An 11,568-nucleotide genomic window follows, 5' to 3' on the forward strand; every position below is an offset into this window, starting at 1 on the left:
AAAAATATTATTTACGTTACTTCATTAAAAAATAAATAATTACCACTTAATTAATAAGAAAATAAAAAATAATAATATCACTTAATTATTTAAAATGACGTAAATAAAAAAAATTTATAACATTATGACAAATTATGTACTTTTCTTCTTTAAAAAATGCATAAACATTAACAGGAGCTCTACCCGGATAGATTTGGTCTACGGTTTATACCTCACAAAAGCCTTTAATGCTTTTAGAAGCATGTCATTGCCTCATTGGTCTTCATTGCAGTGATCTTTTTTTTCTTTCTTTTTAAGTCATTAAAGTTAAGGCCGGTAATATGAGTCACGACACAATAACACGACTCGAAAATGATATAAATTTTATGGGTTAGGGTTGAGAAAAGAGATATTCGAATCAGAATTGGGTCAACCTGAAATTAACATGAAAAATACAGGTTAATTTCGGCTTGGACCTGCTTAATCCAAACACGACACGAAACTCGTAAAAAACTAAAAAATTTTGATTTTATTGTAAACTTGTGATATCATGATAGTTATACTCAAAATCTTATACTATTGTTTGCTTAATTTCAATAGATCTTATTGTATTTTAGTGTGTTATGAATTTTAAGTTATTTCTAAATATGTACAAAATTAAATAAAGTATACAATTTTTGTGTCAATTTCAAGTTCACAGATCAATTTCGTGTCACGGGTCATTTTCGTGTCGTGTCGTGTCAACCCGTAAAGTAGTCGTGTCATGTTCATGTTGCGGCTTTTAAAAAATTTTATGTCACAAGTCGTGTTCAGATTAATTATAAATTTAAAAAAAATGATTAAAATACGATATGTGACACGAATTATCACTTCTAATTAAAGTAAAAGTCATTTCAAATGCATAAACATTAAACAGGAGCTCTACCCGGATAGATTTGGTCTACGGTTTATACCTCACAAAAGCCTTTAATGCTTTTAGAAGCATGTCATTGCCTCATTGGTCTTCATTGAAGTGATCTCTTTTTTCTTTTTTTTTTTTGTAAGTCATTAAAGTAAAAGTCATTTCAACTAAGTTTCACATCGCCTTATATCATATGCAATAAATAATAATATTTGGACCATCATCTTTCATCTTCATTAATTAAAAAGATAGCGATATCTCATTAAAAATACACATATATAAATATATATTTTGCATTAACGATAAGCGAAAGAAGAATTAGCAGAAATTTCAGTGTTTAAAGGTGTACGATTTGACGAGTCCAGGCCTTATTTATAGGGATCTGGTCCATTTCCGTGGCCCAAAACCAAAGAAACCCAGTGCTTTTCATTCCTTTCTATAATTAGATATAGATTTAGGTCACCATGTCCAATTCTTTTTTTTTTTTTTACACTTTATTTTTTGTGCGAATTAAATGGAATTCAGGGTAGTTACGGGGTTCGAGGCTAGTTACATTTACAATTAGTTTATAAACTGATAACAAGTAAGATGTTTTGTATGAAAATGGAGAGGGTCTATTGATTAAAAATTGAGTTTTCCTTGGAAATCAGATTCTCATAAAAATGAAAAACACCATGCTACCTGAGTTTCATATTACCAAAAATTAAGGGTCCGTTGAGTTCGTTGATTCGAATTTTTAATTCGAATTAAAATGTGACTTTATGTGAGACTTTTTTATTGTAGTAAAAAAGTTAGATGTGACTGCTTTTAAAACTTTTTACTGTAACAAAACTCGAATCGGTGAGATTAACGAGACCTAAAAGAAAATATTCACGTGGATTTCACTTGTTCGAGTTTAAGAGAACTCTAACAACTGTATATTTCATTCTTTTTGGTAGGTTTTAATATAAAATTTGGATAAAAATTTAAGTTTTATGTAAAAAAAGAAAACATTACCGTAAAAATATTTAAATTGTGATTCTAACTCGAATGATTTATTGCATTGGTGGGGTTTTGGTCCGTTTAGTTCGCTGATTCGAGTTTTTAATTCGAATTTAAATGTGACTTTATGTGAGAGCTTTTTACTGTAGTAAAAATGTTAAATGTGATTATTTTTAAGAGCTTTTTACTATAAAAAAAAAAACTCAAATTTTATATTTAAATCGATGAAATGAACAGAAATTAAATAACTCTCTCGTTGATTGATGAAGTAAGGATGAAGTAACCTAGCTTATAGTCAATTGCAACGAAGGAGACCTAAAAACAGCAAGCTAGCTTCTATTCTATAGCCTATTGCAAACAGTACTAACCAAGTACAGCAGCCATAGCCCTTAAACTGTAAATATATCTTAGTCCAATCACTAATGTATAAAATACGTGCTATTGTGATATTTACATGTACAAATATGTCAGGGTCAAGAACACGCCCTAATTATTAAATTAACATATACTCAATTTACTTTTCCTTCCTTTTTAGCTGGAAAATTCCAGTTTATTTAGTTGCCAAACAATATCCTTAAATTTGCACTAAACAATATGCGTCTCTTTTCTGCAGAATATAATACCTTTTTTCTAAAGCAGTGGCTGTTCACTCTACTGCGTTGAGGCTCAGATGCTTATAGTTTTAATTGACGACTGACAGTGTTTTAAGTTTTGACTTTATTTACTTCGGGCCTATTTAGTTCGTTAATTTGAGTTGAAATGTGATGTTATGTGAGAGCTTTTTACTGTAGTAAAAAAGTTAGATGTGACTGTTTCTGAGAGCTTTTTACTGTAATAAAAAAGTTAGATGTGACTGTTTCTAAGAGTTTTTTACTGTAACAAAACTCGAATCAGCGAAAAGAACGAGACTTTCTTTTGCGAACTTCTGACCTTTTCTTTTGGAGGACAAACTTCGATAATTATTTATTAAAATATAAAAATAATGTTACTTTTTAACCGTTTAATCATGTTAAAATCACATAAATTAAAAAATATACAAATTAAATAATTTTTAATACAAATTTAACGGTTAAAAATAAAAAAACTACTTCTATCATTTTTTTCTGATCAAAGCTCCCAAACGAGCATAATTTGATGTGCATTTTGAAGGGTACTATTCACTTATGTTAATACGAATCACTAAAGGCCAAAAAGTAAAGTATGTTATGTATTGCTTTTGTTTCTTTTTGTTTGTTTAGTGCATAATCATTGATCCTGATTGGCTGTCCTCTCACAATCATTGGCATCGCCTTGTAAACAAAAACATAATAAATCGTTTGTTTTGGTGGCGATGACATGACCGTTGGCCTATTGCAAGGGCAAAACTTAAAATCTCAGCAGAGCCCCGTCACACTTACTTGGTCCCACCGGCTAAGTCGATGGCCGATATAGTGCATTGGTGGGGTTCTTATAAATAACTCGATTGTGAAAACGTGCGTTTAGTTTAAAGATTTGTGTCATAATTCGTGATTCGTTATAATATTTTTTTTCATAAAAAATATATATAAATTAAAAATAATTCTAAATCTATTAACCAAACGTCATCTAAATTTTTTTTATCTAATATGATATAAAAATATTCTCATGTAGTTATATACTTATATATCGTCAGTTTATATTAATAATCATAAATAAAGTTTCAAAAAAATCATATTTAAATAAAAACTGGATAATTTAATTTGATTTAATAAAAAAAATTATTTAAAATTGTACCCTGTTAATATAATATATGTTTTGTGACCTAGAGGTTAAAAAATGACCACATACCCATAAATCACCGATATCTAACTTGACGAGTGAGCAATTCAGCTTACAATATAAAAGAGTGTGTTGATCTAGCCGGAACTAAGATTATGAGCTTAGGTTAGGTTGATGTCTTTAAGCCCACGGGGCCGAACTAGCTCAACATGGTTTAGATTTGGTTACTCCATATTCAGCTCAAATGTTTTTTTTTTTGGCACTTTAAAGATTAAAGATTGTATACAATTTACACTCACATAACAACATTAACTCCATATTTTCTTTATGTTTTTATGATGATTTGGTTACAGACTCAAATATCGCTATAACAACAACATCAAAATGAGTATGTGAACATTTAGTTTATAGATTTAGAATTATTTTTGATCTGTGTGCATTTTTTATGAGAAAAAATACTGTAACGAACAACGAACTATTATCTGAACTATGACACGAATCCACAAGCTAAACGCATACTAAATCTACTGTCCTTTTAGACCGTTTCCTCAATAAAAATTTAACACGTTTAAATAACTTTACTTTTCTCATCCATAAACAGAGCTTTTAACGTCCGTTAAATACTCCGTTTTACCTTCAAAGTAAAAGAAAATATTTAATAATGGGATATGCTTCTTCATCTCGTCTAATGAGTAAGTGCAAGCATCAAAACATTCATGCCTTATTCAGTTGTATTTTTAAGTTATTATGATTTGAGTGTAGATTTTGAGTTATAACTTGAGTTGAAGTTGTAATTTGAGTTTGTATTTAATTATGTACATTTGAGTTATAATTTGAAATAAAAATCTTTTTGAGTTTATATTTGAGTGAGTCAAAACTTGAATTTGAGTCGTGACTTGTGAGCTAGGTTAAGCCCCATTCTTTCTTTCTTTTTAGGGACGACAGACGTGTAGCCCAACTCAAAATACCATGCACGCTTATAAAAATTAGATCATATCATATTTGTTCTATCCAACTTATAAGTATAATTTTGTTATAATTTTGTTGAGAGACTTTATTTGTAGAGTCTCTTTATCAGTAAGGTTAATTTTTAGTTATTAGATTGGTCAAAATTACATCATATTAAAAAAAATATGCAACATAAATAATTTTTTATACAAATTTAAATGTTAAAAATAAAAAATTATCGATACTTTATTTTTTTAATCTCTACCAAAGAAAACTATGTTCTTTTGACATCTCAAAGTTTCACACAAAAACAATGTATTTATGTGGCCCACAAACTACTCCTTTTTACACGTCTCATACGTGTAAATGCAAATTCCTTTCACACTTTAGTACTAACAAAAGTTTATTGTTATAAATGATATTAATCAGCAGCAATTTAAAAAGTTTATTCTAATATCTTAATTTTAAAAGTATTATAGAGCATGGTATATTAAACCGCATAATTTCAAACCATAAAATCCCATTAAAATCATATCACAAAACATCTATAAAACATGTGAAATTTTATAATTATCTAAGTATTCAAAAGTCATAATAAGATATTTTTTTTCCTTTTCTTTTTTTTTCAGTTTTTCAGAGCAATGATGCCAACCTCATAATCCGTGTTCCTAAATGTTACATTTAATTAATACTTGAAAATAAAAAGATATGCAAAAATAATATATTTCAAAAATTTTACAACACTTAAAAACTCTCACAAAAAGTTATGTTTAACTTTTTTTACTATAATAAAAAACTTATATAAAATAACATGTCAATTCAAATTAAAAACTTGAATTCGTGAACTGAACGAGACTTAAAACTCGTGGTTGAATAATAAAAATTTATGATTTAAACAGAGTATTATTGGTAAAATTCTCTTTTTTTTTAATACCCTACCAGCCAAAAGAAAAAAGGAAATTCCAACAAAATTATTGATCAAATTATCCTTTTTTTTTTTTTATTATTACCCTACCCAAAAAAAAAAAAAGAAAAAAGAAAATCCCTCTTTGTTGGCAAAGTTCCCCTTGATTTTTTTATTTTTTATTTTTGAAGGTTCCACCTACTATCCAAATTGAAAATGTGATCCCATCGTTATCCTTGTCCGAAAAGGGTAGCCGTGTTTATCCCAAATATTTCTTCTCATAATACCTAACCCTTCAAACGCAGCACGAGCCGGTGATTAGTCAACAATCCCAACGACGTCGTATCAAGAAGTTAGGCGACCGGGTTGACTGAGGAAATGAACACGTGGCTCTCTATCAAGGCGATTTCCTAGCATTTTCTTTTCGCAAGAAAGTGGGAATCAATTAAAAAAAAATGCTGAATTGCTGATGTCTGTCACTGCAGCGGATAATGACGACCGTCGTAACTCTATCACTTCGCGAATCGCCATCACTTCGCGAATCGCGAATCGTAACCATCTCAGAGTACACGTCGCGGATCGACGTGACAGTTGCAGGGCTTGGTTCGTGCACACGCTCACACGGAACCACATCTTGATGTCTATGACTATCCACATGAATCATCATCCCATGTTACACTTATAACATGGCATTGGCATTAAAAAGTTGACATTTGGTAAATTTTTTTTTTCTTTCAAAAAGGAAAAAAGAAAAAATTAGTTGAGAAGATTCTTTGGCCCGTGTTTAGCTGCTAAATTTTTACTTGGTCTTTTGATTTCCCTTGTCGTACAGGATTTTATTTTATTTTATTTTATTTGCATCTAGATATTTGTTATTTTCTTCGGAATCTTTCCCTTTCATGTCATTCATGTGCTTAAATTAAATTAAAAAACCCTGACAAAATGTTTCCTACAAGAAAACCCATAAAAGAAATTTGGAAGCCATTTTTTAATCTTAATAGCACAAAAAGATGCTTTGTAAAATTTTAAAGTTAGTTCAGAGTAATCTTTTAAAAGATGTTTGGTACCTAGATTCGTTCTCTGATTTGAATCATGATTCGTAGTTTGTTACAGTATTTTTTCTTAAAAAAATACACATAAATCGAAAATAATTCTAATCACATGGTTCTAATTCATGAACCAAATGTCTCATAATTTTCTAAAATTAACTTCTTCATTTTTTTTAAACGGTAAACGAAAAGAGTTATCTCTCTCGCTTTTTTTTTATTAATCAAAAAGAAGAAAGGATAAAAATGTTGAAAATGTTAAAACTCATGAAAGTAAACGAAATAAAATTATCCCCCCTTGAATTACGACTTCCGGAACTTCCAAATCCCACAACTAACTCATAGAAAAAACTAATTTTTCCTTTCAGAGGATAATTTTTTTTTCTTAATTTTGAAAAGGCATTTTCTTTTGTTAGATCAAATTAAGGAGGATTCTTTTTTTTTTTTTTGATACAAGGAGAATTCTTTTAAGATAAAGAAAGAATAGCCTATCACAATAATAAAAAAAAAGAGAAAATATCCTATCATTATTAATTCATTGTGCTGCCTTGAATCACATATTTGTTTTGATCAAATCCTGTTAACATTACGTGCATTATTATTTCTGTTACGATTTTAACATATCTGAACGGTCAAAAATCCGTAACTACTATACTATATCCTCAAATAATTATTATTCTTTTTGCTTTTTAATAATAATCTATTTCACCAATTTCCGATTCTTTCCACGCATTACGAGGTCCATAAAACCCATCCCATGCGTGTTTGAAGGTCACACTCACACTCACACACACATGCAATGACATAAACAAAAAATCATGGGTAATTTTGTAAATTAACCCCCCCACGAACGAAAAAAAAAAGTCCCAAAGAGAAAATAAATCAATAAAAAAAAAGGAAAGAGGAGTTTGATCTTGATGGTCTTTTTTCCATTTTTAAACAATTTTTAAAAATAATCACATCTAATTTTTTTATTATAATAAAAAATTTTCATATAAAATTATATTTTAATTTAAATTAAAAACTTAAATTAACAAAACAGTTTCAATTTTCTTTCTTCTACTTCATCTATAATACAGTGTATCATCATCACCATCATGCATCATCATTCACCATCATTCATCATCATTCATCATCATCATTTTGGGAGTTTGTGAAGAAGGTCCAAAAAAGGCAGTTCACACACAAGAGGACCTTCAACGCACAAACCCAATTTACCCTTCTCTTTCTCTTCTTCCTCCTCCTTCTTATGTTTCATCACTAAAACTTATAAAAATAATAATAATAAATAAATAAAGAAGTTGTATTTTTTTTTTTGTTTGGTTGCAATTACCATTTCCGATTCCCAATTTGTAGTGCTAAAGCGATCTTCTACTTGTTCAGTTTTGCCGTAGCTTTTCCTCAATGGCTTCTTTGCTCTAAATAACTCAGGTACCATATTCAATCTCTATTAAAAAGGGAAATTATTGTCCTTTTTTTTATTTTATTTTGTAAATTTCTGATCGATTATTGTGTAAACTGGAATTTTACAGAGAAATCTCGAGGAAAAAAACAAAAAGGAGCGAACTTTTGATTGCCAAAAAAAAACATTTTTTTATTTAACTTTGGTCGATCATGGCGGTTGCTGAGAATGCACCAAAGTTCGACGATACTGTAGCTGTATCAAAGGAAAATGATGTGGAAAATCCCATCAAACCCAGAAATGATGATTCCTCGGGGGTCTTGAGTCTAAAAGAGACTGATTTTCAGGCGAAGAACGGCGACGACGGCGACGATCAGAAGAATTCTGAAATGGGTCAGATGCAAAATGGGTATGGAGGTGGCGGTGGTGATGGGGACGAGAGCTTCAAGCAGGACATGAGAGATTTGGAGGATTTGCTGTCAAAGCTCAACCCCATGGCCGAGGAATTTGTGCCTCCTTCGCTCGGCAAAATCCATGGCTACCCTAATATTGCTGCTGGATTTGGCTATGCTGGCAATATTTTGTTCCACATTAACAACCCTGCCAATGCTAATGGACTTATGGGTAGAAAGGTAACTTTTTTTTTTTTTATATATAATTTTAGTGTTTGCTATTTTTTGGATGTTATAGTTTCAATCTTTTTGATAATTGTGTTTTTGTTATAGCTGAAGAATGGATATACTCAAGGGAGGAGAAGGAACTATCACAAGTTGAGTCCGGCGCAACGAGAGGCGATGGTCAGGAGGACTGTGTATGTATCAGACATTGATCAACAGGTTAGAGTTGTTATCCTTTGGCTTTTAGCTATCACATTTGTTTTTGGGTTTGTTTCGTTTGCTATTTGGATTGATTTTTTGGATACTTGTTTTGTTTTTGTTTTTGTTTTGCGCATCAGGTCACTGAAGAAAACCTTGCTGCTCTCTTTCTCAATTGCGGACAGGTGACGTGTTTGAATTTTGCTTGTCTGTACTTTTATTTATGGATAATGGTAGATTGTGCTTCTGAATTGTATTTTTCTTCTTTTGTTCTTTCGAAAGGTGGTTGATTGTCGTGTTTGCGGCGATCCAAACTCTATTCTTCGTTTTGCTTTTGTCGAGTTCACGGATGAAGGTAAAATAGTGCACAATTCGCAGGCATTGATGTTTTCCTTTTATCTATTGTGATGCTGAATTGGTTATTGTGTTCTTACTACAGAAGGGGCAAGGGCTGCTTTGAATCTGTCGGGAACGATGCTCGGCTATTACCCTGTGAGAGTTCTGCCTTCCAAAACTGCAATAGCACCCGTTAATCCAACATTTTTGCCGAGGGTGAGCGCTTTATTTTGTGGCGGTTGTTAAATCCTTTGAACGGTTTACATTTTCTTTTTTTTGGTTTCAAAAACTAGATTGTGCTGATTTCACATTTTGGCTTTCTTACTATGACCTTCAGTCGGACGACGAACGCGAGATGTGCTCGAGAACCATTTACTGTACAAATATTGACAAGAAGGTAGAGCTTTAGATGACCATTGGGTTTAATGAAATGTGACCAAAACGGGTTCATTTGGTCCTAATTTCTATGGCATCTGGTATAGGTTACTCAAGCAGAGGTCAAGCTGTTCTTTGAATCACTTTGTGGAGAGGTATGCAGTATTCTCCTTTCCCTTAAAATTATTTGCTGCTTTCTCCTGTGATCAGAACTATACGTATCTCATTGTATAATCTTTCCCCGCATAGGTTCAGCGCCTGAGGCTACTTGGAGACTATCATCATTCTACTCGTATTGCTTTCGTTGAATTCACAATGGTAATTATATATATTCTGATGTCACATAGTTAATGTTGGAGAGATGGGAAACATTCAAGTTTAACTGATGTTATATAGTTTTTGGTGAGCATTGAAAGCAATCCGTTTGAATTAAAGACATTAGTTGCATTTTATTTCTTTGGTTTATTTATGGTTTTCTGCGAAAGTAAATCAGACCATGAATATTGGATTGTAATGCTGCATACAATCCGTCAGTACAAATCATTGCAAACTTTAAAGAGTATAAAAAGCTGTCCTTATACACTTAAAACACAACCTTTTGTATTGTACACCCCATCTAATTTCGTTTAAAAAAAAAAAATTTCCTTCGCTTTATAACCAAAGATAGTAAAAGATAGTATAGACGGTCTACTTCTTTGTACCGTAAGTGTATGAATCTTTTCATTTCGTTGTTAATAATTAGCTTCCGAAGATGTACTTAGCGTATCTATTGTTTAGCTTATTGACCCGATTCCAACCCAAGCGGTATGTTGGATATCTTTAGGATAGCAATGCTTGATCGATCAGTTGGGTTTAGGGACGTTTACTCATTTTGTTCATTTGTGTGCCTATTCCTGCATTTTATCCTTTCTTGAGTAAGGTTTGTTGGCATCACGAAATACCTTTGCCCAGTGGGAGAATCCGAAGATTCCCTCTTTTTCTCCTTCTTTCATAGACAAATGACACGCAGAAAGGTCTCATTTACTTGATGGTTTCATGTCTTGCCATGTTCTTTTTCCTCTCACCTACTTGATGGTTTCACGTCCACTTGCCATGTTATTTTTCCAAGTAATATGTTTATTTATTTATTTATTTTTGTGTGTATTCTGAGAAATAGATTTCTCTCTGTTATCTAGCTCACAGTACTTAAAAAAAAGTGAGGTATTTTCTTGTTTTCTAAAATCTACAGACTGATGAAGCCGTTGGAAAAATGTTCGACACTGATCTTTATGGGTCTATTTCTTCTTATTTTCATTGTTTCTACTAGTGCAATGCTGTTTTTTTTTTCTTTCCCAGAAAATTAGTCGCTACAGACAAGGTTGTTCTATTAAGTTAGACCACTTTTACCATCTTCTTGGATATGATCATTATTATTTTCATTTTTTTCTGATATTTCTGTAAATATCAATATTCTCTTGAGGGGGTAGTCGCATTTATTGTTCTATATCAAAGCATGCTTGAAAAGAATTGGAAGTTTGTCTTGGTCAGTGCTAATGTTGCACCCATCTCTTATCCTGTATTTTCAAATATTGCAGGCTGAAAGTGCGATTGCGGCTCTCAACTGCAGTGGTGTTGTTCTTGGAACTCTGCCAATAAGGTTTGTATGGAGGCTCTTTGTATTTGAGTTTCAACCTCTTTTTTTTTCCCCCTTTCTGTTTCATATCCGGAAATTTATTCATAATGCCTCTCTATGCAGGGTAAGCCCGTCAAAGACGCCTGTTCGGCCTCGTTCCCCTCGCCCTATGTTGCACTGAACCAACCACCCTAGCACGTTTCTTGAACTAATTTACTGCTGATAGATATATTTACGTATACATACATAGATACCGAATGTTTTTAAGGTACTTGTGTTTTGTCTGTGCTTTTGTCCTCTGAAGTTCCGCCTGGTATCGCCATTAACGTTTGGGGGGTAATTTATGGTTTTTATCTGTTTAGCTTTGTAGAGTTGGATGGAATTCTGAGGTGCTGAATCGTTAAATTTATGATGCACTTTTTATGATAGATGAAAATGAATCATTGGAGGATGGTGAGACCAAAGATTAACTGCTGGGATGTTGCTGACAAACCGATAATTCTTACGATTTCAAGCTTTGTTTATTATGTCA

The 11,568-nt window shown here is 31.8% G+C and overlaps 1 protein-coding gene across 1 annotated transcript; it reads left to right on the top strand.

Moving 5' to 3' along the window:
- Positions 1–7,735: 7,735 nt before the first annotated feature.
- Positions 7,736–11,568, top strand: LOC21386140 (polyadenylate-binding protein-interacting protein 12). Its single transcript, XM_010092875.2, has 11 exons — positions 7,736–7,927; positions 8,029–8,530; positions 8,624–8,734; positions 8,854–8,898; positions 8,996–9,068; positions 9,153–9,265; positions 9,387–9,446; positions 9,532–9,579; positions 9,674–9,742; positions 10,999–11,060; positions 11,160–11,568. Exons 2-11 carry the CDS (start codon positions 8,111–8,113, stop codon positions 11,215–11,217), a joined length of 1,059 nt encoding a protein of 352 aa, XP_010091177.1. The 5' UTR covers positions 7,736–7,927; positions 8,029–8,110; the 3' UTR covers positions 11,218–11,568.

The sequence above is a fragment of the Morus notabilis genome, unplaced genomic scaffold (assembly GCF_000414095.1).
Source record: "Morus notabilis unplaced genomic scaffold, ASM41409v2 Scaffold3154, whole genome shotgun sequence".
Classification (NCBI taxonomy): Eukaryota; Viridiplantae; Streptophyta; class Magnoliopsida; order Rosales; family Moraceae; genus Morus; species Morus notabilis.